The following is a 13,047-nucleotide window of genomic DNA, read 5'->3' as shown; positions in this document are numbered from 1 at the left end:
AAAACCTCCAGACAAAGACAACATTCAACAATAGCCATACAGATTAGTTTTGGATTACACACATTGACAGATCACTTCAGGATACAATGGTTCCATATTAACATACCATACCCTCATTAGCACATTATCTTGATACTTACAGGACAATACTTTTGCAGGACAATACTCAGCTCAAACCCAACCCCTTTCTGACTATATATTACTCTTCCTACACTCTTGACACTGAGAGACACTGTCCTTCAGTGTTACTACTCTGAAGATGCCTGCCACAGTTGCTGGCGAAACGTCAGGAAAGAAAATTCCAAGACCACGGTTACACAGCCCGGATAACCTACAAGAACCAATATTCTAAATGTTTGTGTACATTGAACCATCAGAAAGCAAACTGGCATGCTGCTGAGAGCCTGTGAGTAATGCCTGCAGGCCAGCTCAAAAAGAAGAGTTGGTTTTTATATGCCAACTTTCTCTACCACTTAAGGGAGACTCAAACCAGTTTACAATCACCTTCCCTTCCCCTCCCCACAACAGACACCCTGTGAGATGGGAGAGGCTGAAAGAGCTCTAACAGAGCTGTGACTAGCCCAAGGTCACCCAGCTGGCCTTGTGTGTAGGAGTGGGGAAACAAATCCAGTTCACCAGATTAGCCTCCATTGCTCATGTGGAGGAGTGGAGAATCGAACCCGGTTCTCCAGATCAGACTCCACCGCTCCAAACCATTGCTCTTAACCACTGCACCACGCTGGCTCTCGTTTTCGGGTCAGTCTGGATATTGGATGTCCGGATAAGGAATACTCAACCTATATAGTTTTTCAGAAACTGAAGTATAATTAGCAAAACAGGTAACATACTGATATACCTTTAAAAGATATGAAACAAAGGTTAAAATAGGCAATTTGTTTCAGATAAAGTACCATTTTACAAAGTTAAACTTTTAAATTACAAGTGAAATTATGAGTTCTAACAGACAGCATTTCAAATTAAATCAGTGTTGTGAAATAAGCATGCACTACAACAGAATAACTTACCAAAGTCACACAATTTCAAAACATCATTATGACTTATTAAGAGATTTTCTGGCTTGATATCTAAAATATTAAATGTATAGGAGAAAGTTAATGCCACTGTATTATACTTTTTGACATTGACTGGTTTAACAAAATTGCAGATAGATACAATTTATTTGAAATATTGCAAAGTATAGTTTAACAAATTTTATTTTCTGAAATAATGTCATCAATTTGGAGTTTGAAAACCTAGAGCAAGTTCCACCACAGTCATGCACTTGTGAAATATTATTTATTTCAGAGGAAAATGTTATACTGCTCCACTGATATCAGTCTGACTCCAAAGCACTATACTTTGGTTAGATATGTCCCTGGTTTTCTTTCTTCTAAATCTGCATGTAAATGAGTAATCCCACGGAAGTTTATTTTAATGGAAATGGGATGGTGGGTTCACATTATTCTGATAATAAATTATGTTTTATTTTATCTGGGGGGAAATTTTAATGATTGAATACAATCTAATGCAGATTTTCACAGTGCACAAGCTCTCTCCCTTTGTTAATGAAATTTCAATTAGATGTTGTTTAATCTATAGCTATTTTTATTGAAGGTATCCATTAAACTATTTCCATAGAATTATATACTGTAAGAGGTAAACACACCATGAATCCATAAACCTCTTAATACTAAGGATGCACGACAAGGGAAAATACTGGTTAAAATGACTTTTATTTCTTTCCAGTATTAACTACCATCTAGGAACATCAACTTATTCCTAAAGGTAAATAAAAATGTTTCAAAGAAATAAAGAATACTAATGGCATTATAGGAGTACAAATGTGAACACACAGGAAGCTGCCTTAGACTACTGGTCCCTCATGGTCAGTACTGTATACTCAAGACTGGCAGGAGCTTTCCAGAATCTCAGTTAGAGGTCTTTGACATCTTGTACTAATTGATCCTTTTAACTGGAAATATGCTGGAGATTAAATCTACCACTAAGCTACAGTCTCTCTAAACATATTCTACAGAAAGACTAAATCTAAAGCATGTATACATTTCTATTCTTTGTTCTATATTCTATGTCACTCAACCCTGTTTTAAATATGCTACAAATGCAATCACTCTGTTTCCTGGTGTCTTTAAGATGAGTTTCAAAATTTGATATTAAAAGGTTCTCATTTCTGTTTCACTCACCTCTATGAACAATGTCATTTTTATGACACCAATGAATTGCTTTAATTAACTGGTAGATGTAACTTTTTACTTTTTCAGGTGGAACTCCATTTGGCATTTCTTCTAGCAATTCAAGCATATTCTAGAATTTAAAAAAAAATGATACTATTAGAAGCTGAAAGAAACTTGACCTGGAATATTAGTGAAACACTTTGCAGTAACACAATTATGCAAGTAATGATGTAGTTTCTCACCAGGAAGTGCTAATCTAACAATAAAATAAAGTAACCTAACCTTATTTCAGAGAAAAGTCTACATGCAGCTCAGTTCTCACCACATCAATGGATACAATGAGCAAAACACCACAAATCAAGCTGGGCACCTGGCAAGGAAAACTCTGGACTTCTCCCATGGCTCACAGCACTGCTGAATTTGCATTTTGATGTTCCAAGCAGCTACAGATTCTAGAAGGCCTTGGCTTTAACAGAAGGAGAAATATCTATTATGGGAGTCATTGTGTCTTTTCCCAGTTGGCTCACCCAGATAGTGCGATCCAACTTAATTTAGGAAAGGCCCTGTTTTTAAAGGATAGTCCAAAACCATAAAAAATGTTCAAAGATTGTGTTTAGTGGATAAACTGGATGTTTATGTTTCCTGCTCAAGAGTAGTTAGACTTTTATCTATTCTTTTAGACTCCAATTTTTTTAAAAAAACTGGCTATGACCTGCAGGTTCTCTGGTCTTGCTTCAGTTTTTAAGGACCACAGACTGTGTCAGCACCAATTACTGGGGAATCAAGTACTGGGGTGTCAATGTTGACTTCCAGTTTATGCCAGTACTGGTAGATGCTAGACTCTAAACAGATATATTTACACATTGCATCTTTCATATATACATTGAAGTCTGTGTTAGCATATGCAAACAGACATACATTAACAGCCCATTCCTGAAGGGGGGGGAGATAGGTAGTGGCCGGGTGCAGTGCAGTCACATCGCCTCCACAGAGGTTTTCTGGCCAAAAAATAAATGTTTAAAATGTATTTTTTTTTAAAAAAACTGTGAAATTCCTCTATGGAGTTACACGGGGCTATGGCAGCCATTTTGCTGGCGTAGCAAAGCTGCAGCATAGAGGGGTGTTACCAGACCAGAAGGAGTTTGGAAGCTGACTAATGTCAGCTCCGCCCCTGGGAACGCCCTGAGAACACCCCCATGAGCAGCTGCTTCCAGGGTTTTGCTGCCCATGCTGCTGCGTCGCTCTGCGGTGTCACCAGCAGGGTTATGACGGCTCCTAGTGCACTTTGGCCCCCTCTTCAGAATTGCCCAATGAAACAGATTACCATAAAACAAAATACTGAACCACAGACAAGTTTAATGTTAGTACCCGAATGATAACTGTAGTAGTTTGAGAACACACCTGTATTAGGAAATTTACCAAAATATTTCACATTTTTTGGATAGACAAGCCATTACTATGCTCAATTGTAAGGACGAGTCAGCTACACTAATGATATAAAACAATTATTTTAAATCCTGAATACATTTTGTTGTACTAGACACTCTAGTTAATGCAGATCTGCAGGATCTGCAGTGTTTCCTGTTTTTTTCCGCCATGAGTCACTAGTAAAGAACAGCTAAGATTGCAAGGGGAGAATTTTTTAAAAAAATTACAGCACAGGGGTTTAAGGAAAGATGAAGTCAGGATGAGAAGGAAGTAACTTAGAATCTTCAGCCATCTACAATGGCTATATTCAGCTGTCATGACAAACGGCAGTTTCTCCATGATTGACACAAAAACAGTGTGTTCCTCCCCACAACCATGAAAGCTTCCTGGTATTAAAATATTTAAATCTATTTAAGTTCTAATGCACCACAATAGCTGAATGTAGGTGCCTCCCAAAACTGGAATTAGCCCCCCCCCCAAAAAAAATCCCTGCAATTCTAAACTGGAATTAAACCATGATTTAAAACCCTAGTTCGTTTGGGGGGGGGGGGAATAGACTCCAGTGTCACCAGGCTCCTGAATTTGGAGGCAGGATATAATGCCATAGAGTCCACACTCTAAAGAAGCCATTTTCTCCAGGGAAACTGATCTTGGTTGACCCTTATCTCTTATATTGTCAAACTGCATACATGGGGAAAGGATAGGATGATTACAGTACACCAGACAATCTTCTTTTATTTGGAATTTTCACATCATTGCCAGAACTGTTTCATGTAACCGTGGTTGGATCCAGTAACTTTTTGTGCAAGGATTGCAGTTCTTCTTTGCTTTCCCCTCCCCTGGCAGCCATTTCTGAATCCAGGAAAGTTGATTCCTGGGGTTGTAGGACCCACCCATTTGGAGTAACAGCTGCACATGTTGATGGGCTGCAATGAGGAGGAGGAAGGGAGTGAGCTGAAAGAAGAGGCAGGAAGGACAACTTCAAGAATCCAGTTTCTCCATGAAATAAAATTAGAACTATATTTTTATATGTTTTATGAGGATAGGTAACCTGTGTTAACTGTGACTAACGGAAGAACATCACTTTTCCAGCCAAAACTTAAATCAAGATAATGAAAGAAAAAAGTCTGTCTAGGATCCCTTTCTTTAAAAAAAAAATCCTAATTTTTGCTCAGTACTGAGGAACACAGTAAACAAAAATAACCAAATGCTTAATATCATCATTTCAGTAAAAAAAATAATCAAAAAATCTCATACATAGAGTGCCTTTATTTGTATTCATTTCTTATATTAATATATTGGAATTGTTCTCCTGAATAAGCACAAACTCAACTTACTTTTTCCACATATTCAAATACTAAATAAAGTTTTCCTCTTCTTCTGAAAGCTTCTTTTAGCTCCACTATGTTTTCCTGTTTCAAAGTACGAAGCATTTTAAGCTCTCGCAAAGTGGTTTCTTTGACCTCTTCATTTTCTAAAATTTAAAGATGAGTGGGATAAGAGTATGATACCCAACAAATATTTATACATATATATATATTTAGCCTGGAATATCAGGCAGGATTTCACTCAAATTTGGCACCAAGTAAAATGCTCTGTTATACAATCCACTACTCATGTAAAAATGTTTAACAATTTAGTCACTTTGAGTACTAAATCATAATCTGACAACTGTTACAGAACTACTTGACACATTATTGTAATATACACTAGTACAAGTTCTTGATGGAATTTGGTTTTCCTTTCCTGCTTGGCTGTAAAACTATTGCAGTAACTATAACAGTAATTCTGCTGCTCACTAATTATTCCATTTCCAACATAGCCACTGCATAAGCAGTGCAGGACAGTTGAAGGACAAACACAAGGACTATTACATCCCTTTAGCCATCATGATTCCTTGATAAATACCACTGAATGCCAAAAGGATGCACATATCATGCAATAATTACTGCATCGGATGTTCCATTTAACTGCAATTATATAAAAATGTGCATGAATCAGCTTACACACAGCTCACTACTCCTAGTGCGAACATTTATATTTAAAAATGAAGCCGGTTTACCAAAAGCGTACCAATGCAAGAAATCAGGTTAACTAGAGTTACAGCCCAATCCTAAGAAGGGAGGATAGATAAGACGGTGGCCACACTGCCACCACAGAGGCTTCCTGGGCAAAAAAAAAAAAAAAGGAAAGCAAAATAGTTGGCATAGCAACACCTCAGCATGAGGGGGTGTTTTGGGGGCAAAAGGGGTTAGGAAGCTCCCCAAAGGCAGCTCTGCCCCTAGGGACACCCCCAGGAAGTTATATTTCAATTTATTTATTTACTTCAACATATTTATTTAAAATAGTTATATGCCTGCTTTTCTCCTGAGTATCTCAGGACCCAAGGAGGATGTTTCCATATGACCTCAGCTGGCGGGAGAAAAACTAACTCTGGTTAACTCATGAGCCAGCATTCATACATCCTGGGCAACTGGGATTTCTTTTAAATGATGATACCCCACTTGAGAAGGGAGAGAAACAACACAAGCAAGCTTGTCAACAAGCTGAGTTTTTGTCCACATTTTTACTTATCTGCAGTTAAGTACAATATCTGATTACAGCGAAAGTGAACTTCACACATTATTTGCCAACAACAATGCTACAATCTTTTAAAAAAGAGTAAATGTAATAAAGAATATTACATTGTAACCTTATGTAAAACTAGCCAAACAGCCCATTATTCATGCAAGGCACCCTTGAGAGGGGAAAACCTGCAGCAGAGAAGAGAGGAAGAAGGCACTTAAGCCTTCCCTGGACTACAGCTGCTGATATTATGGGCCTACATTAACTCTACAAACACAGTTCTAGAACACTGGAAGGAGGTCTGAAAGCACCTTGCAGGAAAATACCACCTCTTTCCTACTGCAAAGCAACCCTTGCCAAGGTTCAGTGTTATAGCACAGAAGGAGCTATAAAAAAAGATTCCGGGGGGACCCAGGAAATTACAGGCCAGTTAGCTTAACGTCTGTTCCGGGTAAATTGGTAGAAAGCATTATTAAAGATAGAATTGTCAAGCATACAGAAGGGCAAGGTTTGCTGGGCAAAACCCAACATGGCTTCTGTAAAGGTAGGTCCTGTCTCAATAACCTATTAGAGTTTTTTGAAAGCGTCAATAAGCATGTGGACAGGAATGAGCCTGTGGACATTGTGTATTTGGATTTCCAAAAAGCTTTTGACAAAGTCCCCCACCAAAGACTGCTAAGCAAACTTCATAGTCATGGGATAAGAGGACAAGTCCTCTTATGGATTGAGAGCGGGCTGAAAAATAGGAAGCAGAGAGTAGGAATCAATGGTCAATTCTCACAATGGAGGGATGTGAGCAGTGGGGTGCCTCAGGGATCTATGTTGGGACCGGTGCTTTTCAATCTGTTCATCAATGACCTGGAGTTGGGGTTAAACAGTGAAGTATCCAAGGTTGCAGATGACACCAAATTATTTAGGGTGGTTAAAACAAAATCGGACTGTGAAGAGCTCCAAAAGGATCTCTACATACTGGAAGAATGGGCATTAAAATGGCAAATGAAATTCAATGTAAGTGTAAAGTGATGCATATTGGGGCAAAACATCCCAACTTCACATATACACTGATGGGATCTGTGCTGGCAGTGACAGACCAAGAAAGGGATCTAGGGGTGGTAGTGGATAGCTCAATGAAAATGTCAACCCAGTGTGTGGCTGCTGTAAAAAAGACAAATTCCATGCTGGCCATAATTAGATGAGGAATAGAGAATAAAACTGCTGATATCATACTGCCCTTGTACAAATCTATGGTGAGACCATACTTGGAATATACAGTTCTGGCACCACACCTAAACAAGGATAATACAGAGCTTGAGAAGGTACAGAAAAGAGCAATCAAAATGATTAGGAGACTAGAGCAACTGTCCTATGGGGAGCAGTTAATACGCTTAGGGCTGTTTAGCTTGGAAAGAAGGCGACTGAGGGGAGACATGATAGAGGTCTATAAAATTATGCATGGTTTGGAGAGAGTGGACAGGGAGAAGTTTTTCTCCCTCTCCCATAATACTAGAACGCGGGGTCATCTGCTGAAGCTGGAGGGTGAGAGATTCAAAACAGATAAAAGGAAGTATTTCTTCACACAACGCATAGTTAAATTGTGGAACTCCCTGCCCCAGGATATTGTGATGGCTGCCAGCTTGGAGGGCTTTAAGAGGGGAGTGGACATATTCATGGAGGAAAGGGGTATTCATGGCTATTAGTTAGAATGGACACTAGTCATGCTGCATACCTATTCTCTCTAGTATCAGAGGAGCATGCCTATTATATTGGGTGTGGTGGAACATAGGCAGGATGGTGCTGCTGCAGTCGTCTTGTTTGGGGGCTTCCTAGAGGCACCTGGTTGGTCGCTGTGTGAACAGACTGCTGGACTTCATGGGCCTTGGTCTGCTCCAGCAGAGCCTTTCTTATGTTCTTATCATACACAGGTGCCGTGTCAAGTGTAATTTTACAGTGCTAAGAATACCTACTGGGTGGTAAGTACAACTGAACTCACTGGGCTTACTTATGGATAAACATGTTTTGATCAGACTGATAGACTACAGGGATAAAAATCTCTTGAATGTCACTACTAGGCTTCCAAGAAAAGAAGACTAGATCCAGTGTAGACTAATCTAGAATTGTTTTTCTTCTAAATGTCCTGTATTCAAGTGGCTTGAGTAGTAGTAGTAAAATTTATTGCGGCGTTTCGCCAATAGAAAGTTAAAACAAACAGTACAAATATATTTCAGAAGGTAACTTAAAAACTATATAGGTTATATCATAGAAGTTTAAAAAGAAACATACATTTAAACTGTTTTGTAGTAAAATAGAATACAATATCTATTTGCGCACTATTTGCAGGTTAAATTTAATAATTTCTTTGGGAGTTCAAGTGGCTTGAGTTTCTACCTCTTTTTTAAAGCACACCTAGATAATTTTAATCCATGGAATCAAGAAGGATATTATTAAAAACCAAAGGAAATTAGAATTTATTTTAAAGTGATTTTTGGCATTCTTCAGTCTTATAAATCATATCTTGTGAAGGCACTTATCAACATACATGTATGCCTGTACTAAGACCAATATTATAAAAGGATCTAATCAGTTTTCCACTTATATTTACTGACAACCTAATTAACTGTGAACTAAATCTGCATACACATATATTCATTGAAATGACAGAAAACAGTTGTCAGCAAGTTTTGAAAATGATTTTCTAATACAGTGGTTCCCAAACCTTTGGGGCCAATGCCCCCTTGGTTCCACAAACTCAATTCCAGCGCACCTACCCTATCTTATAAAAAGCATTATTCAAAATAGGGGCTTGCATGACTCACTAAAGAAGATAATAGAAAAGAGCAAGAGTCCAGTAGCACCCAAAGACAAACAAAAATATTTTCTGGCAGGGTATGAGCATTCGTGAGACACAGCTCACTTCTTCAGATACAGCTAGAATGTGAAGAAGTGAGCTGTGGCTCACGAAAGTTCATACCCTGCCAGAAAATATTTTTGTTAGTCTTTAAGGTGCTACTGGACTCTTGCTCTTTTCTACTACTGCAGACAGACTAACACGGCTACCCACTGTAAAGAAGAAAATAACAATAAAATTTCAAAACAGTAACAATTAATTGCACATATATTCAAAATCAAATTAAAACTTTTTAGTTGAAATTTATTCAACAAAACTGAGGAACTTAATCCAGTGGTACCAGCTCTTCAAAGTCTGAAAAAAAATTCTGATAGTTTCCACCAAATTTGCCAGCATGGTACCATAGCTTGATCTATTGTAAATTAGTGAACAACACAGTCGAAGGGGCCCACCTCTAGCGCCCCCTGCAGCTCTTTTGCCTCTTAGTGCCCCCCTTGGTAATCCCACCGCCCCCCAGGGGGTGGTACTGCCCACTTTGGGAACCACTGTTCTAATACATATAGTTTGGGCCATTCTGCATCATGAGCCAAAGAAAGGCATATTTAAAAAGGCCTTTGTAAATACTGCAAATTTATTTTCACTTCACAGTAACATGACATCTATGCAGCATGTAATTGACAAGTTTTGGAGAGAGATGAAGAATTGTCTTGTCACTATTTGACACTTTAAAAAAAGATTATACATATATACAAGGAGCCTGTTTGAACTGAAGTGGTATAACAAGGGAGAGGATACTGAAGAAAAAGAGATTTCAAGAAAAAGATACTAAAAAAATCACGATTCACTAAAATGATGCAGAGTTATAGCAGTAAAGTCATCATAAAAATCACAAAAGGATTCAATAAGTGTGTTATTGAATTCACCCAAATCTTGACATGTCTTGTGCACAACCATATTCTTTCAGCAACAGTAACAAATCGATGTGCAGTCACAGAAAGTATTGGGATACAACAATAATTGTGTATTTCATATTCAAAATCACAAGTTTGTGTTGTTCAGAACTATTATTCTTGACTAGGTAAAGAGCAGCCTGTTTCCCATATGTTTGGAACTTTATGTTGTCATGGGACACCAGGGATTGAAGGCCAAAAAATATTTATCCATAGGATGGGAGAAATGGTAGAAATCACTCCCTTTTGTTCTCACAGACTTTTTTGATGGGATTCAGTCCATTGGTTTCTATGGGCTTAGACTGGAGTAACTCTGCAATACATTGTTAGTTCTCATAATAGGAAGTTGAGAAATTACCTTCACTGTCTTTAAATTTTTTAATAGCCACAATTTCATGCGTCTCCTACAAAACAAAAACAGATATTTCTCAGAAAGATCAAGGCTACCCCTTTACAATACACATAGTTTCATTTTACAGAAGTACTTCAAAATAAAATAAAAGCAAAAGTAGTACGAAAGAGAATTCTAAATCATCATACTCTAAACACAATGCAAGATTAAAAAAAATACATGTGATATATTCACAATGTCAAAGTCTTTAAATGACATCTAGCAGTAAAAGCCATCTTTAGTTCATTCAGTAATAAATATTAATATCCAGAAATTAGGATCATTGGCATCCATTCACACAAATAAAAAAATGTATCTCTGCAACTGTGTAATACTTATGTCATAACAGAGCCATCTGTTCAGCTGCAAATGCTAAAAAAGCAATTAAAATTTAGGTATCTATTTCAATTGCTAAAAAATTTAGCTTCCCACTACAACTACTGAGAAGGGATTGGACTAGATCAGTGGTGGCGAACCTACGGCACGTGTGCCAGAGGGGGCACTCAGAGCCCTCTCTGTGGGCACGCGCGCCGTTGCCCCAGCACAGAGTTCACCTGAGTTCATTACTAGAAAGCCAGAGGGACACGGGGCCGGGCTGCTCCCCTTTCCCTCTCTCCACGCGTGCCTGAGGGCATTTCTCACCTCACCCGCCCCTCTGCCCAGCAGCCCAATGGAAGCGCTTCCTCCCTCTCCGTCACATGCAGCACGGCGGCTCACATGCGGTGTGAGGGTGCGGCACGGACGGCAGTCTGTTGAGTCTGTGGTGAAGGTGATTCCCGTGGTGGGGTTGGAGAGGAGCTAGGTTGGAGGGGAGCATAGCTCACAGCGTGGCATAGCTGGAGGGGAGCAGAGCACTCAGGCCACAGCGCTGGCTTTGCGGCGCCTCCCACCTTTCAGTGAATTTCCCTACTAAAAGAGGAACACCCACTTACCCAGCATGTAACTAACCTGTGGAACTCCTTGCAGCAGGATGTGGTGTTGGCATCTAGCCTAGATGCCTTTAAGAGGGGATTGGACAAATTTCTGGTGGAAAAGTCCATCACGGGACTTTTTAGTTTTCTAAACTAAAACCTCGGTATTCAGGTTAAATTGCCATGTTGGCACTTTGCGATAAATAAGTGGGTTTTGGGTTGCAGTTTGGGCACTCGGTCTCTAAAAGGTTCGCCATCACTGGACTAGATGGTCTGTATGGTGCCTAACTAGAGTTGCCAGCTTCGGGATTGGAAATACCTGGAGATTTTGGGGGTAGAACCTGAGGAGGACAGTGTTTGGGGAGGGGATGGACTTCAATATGGTATAATGCTATAGAGTTCACCTTTCAAAGATGTCCAGCCACCACCTGGAGATTGGCAACCTTAATTGTAACGATATTCCAATATTTATTTTCTCAGGGAAAAGGTCTCTTTTCCTATTTTCAGTGAGGTATGTGTTTTAAACACAGAAAATGCTCTGCACGAATTTGTATGTCCCCACCTCCCAAGTCTATTTCTGCCATTTCTCCAACAGTCACTATTTCCTTTAGTCCCCTCCACACACAATTTTTGGGCAGCTTTGCATGACCACCTTTGGAGATTATACTTCCTCTGCACTGTACCTCTATCACAGCATCACAAGGACAATGCATTTATATCACCACTTTAAAGCAGCCCATTAACGTTTCCAGTAACCTATCATGTTAAGTATCAGGTTCCGAATGGTGGGTCCTCTATGCAATCATGCAAGTTACAAGTAGAAAATATGCTTGGTTTAATATCTGTGATCTAATCAACCCTGTTAAATTATTATTATTTTATTTAAGCTGTTCAGTGACTACACTGAAAATCCAAATGCTTTCTCTAAGAATCTGAGTATATACTTCAGAAACTTGGGATTTTTTAAAAAATCAATACCATTCTTTAACGACTCCCTAAAGAAATTGAAATATCAAAATTATATAGGAATTTATCAGAAACAAGCCACAACAGGAATTCGCAGATGGCTCTGCCTGTAAATTATTCTTTATATAAACATGGAACTATTCCATATTTGCCATAAATGTTAATTGGTTTGAAGAAGAAAGCTTGGCACTTGGTTAAGATGCATGCCATGGAAGCTGGTGGGCTGGCAAGCAGACTACTGAATTTTAATTAAAATTTAAAAAACACAACGTGATTCATACAGTCAGAGGGGCTGTAAGAGATCAAAAAAGGTAAGATACCTTCCATTGCCACATTTAGGTTGACTAGCTGACACATGCTGACAATTTATCCCAAAATCAGAACTGTAGGTTATCGAATGTGTTGGTAGACAGGGAACAGGCCTTAAAAGGAGTATAACACGGGGAATGATTAGAGTTCCCTGTGCTTTGCGTAAAGAAGACTACAAAAAGTACTCGGAGGGGGGTGGGTTGGCCAGATTACAGTCTCAAGATTAATAATATTTGCTCAACTGTCGTCATTCATTAATCCTTTGTTATCCACTGAACCTCTCTAAGAGCAGCAGACTCTAATCTGGAGAACTGGGTTCGATACCCTACTCCTCCACGTAAATCCTGCTGGGTGACCTTGGGCCAGTCACAGTTCTCAGAACTCTCTCAGCCCACACAGAGGCAGGCAATAGCAAACCACCTCCAAATGTCTCTGGCCTTAAAAACCCTACGGGTCACCATAAGTCAGCTGTGACTTCATGGTACTTTCC

The 13,047-nt window shown here is 39.2% G+C and overlaps 1 protein-coding gene across 2 annotated transcripts in view; it reads right to left on the bottom strand.

Annotated features, from left to right (window-relative positions):
- CDKL5 (cyclin dependent kinase like 5) overlaps positions 1 to 13,047 on the bottom strand; it is a 57,629-nt gene that overhangs the window by 38,639 nt on the left and 5,943 nt on the right. For both annotated transcript variants that reach the window (XM_056861759.1, XM_056861760.1), the window contains exons 3-6: positions 10,339 to 10,384; positions 4,958 to 5,094; positions 2,202 to 2,322; positions 1,026 to 1,085 (exon numbers count right to left, since the gene is read on the bottom strand). In XM_056861759.1, the coding sequence (XP_056717737.1) occupies positions 1,026 to 1,085; positions 2,202 to 2,322; positions 4,958 to 5,094; positions 10,339 to 10,384 (364 nt within the window). The remainder of the gene's footprint in view (positions 1 to 1,025; positions 1,086 to 2,201; positions 2,323 to 4,957; positions 5,095 to 10,338; positions 10,385 to 13,047) is intronic.

The sequence above is a fragment of the Euleptes europaea genome, chromosome 16 (genome assembly GCF_029931775.1).
Source record: "Euleptes europaea isolate rEulEur1 chromosome 16, rEulEur1.hap1, whole genome shotgun sequence".
Taxonomy (NCBI): Eukaryota; Metazoa; Chordata; class Lepidosauria; order Squamata; family Sphaerodactylidae; genus Euleptes; species Euleptes europaea.
Note: the sequence above shows the minus strand (reverse complement) of the source record. Positions and strands in the feature narration are given on the sequence as shown.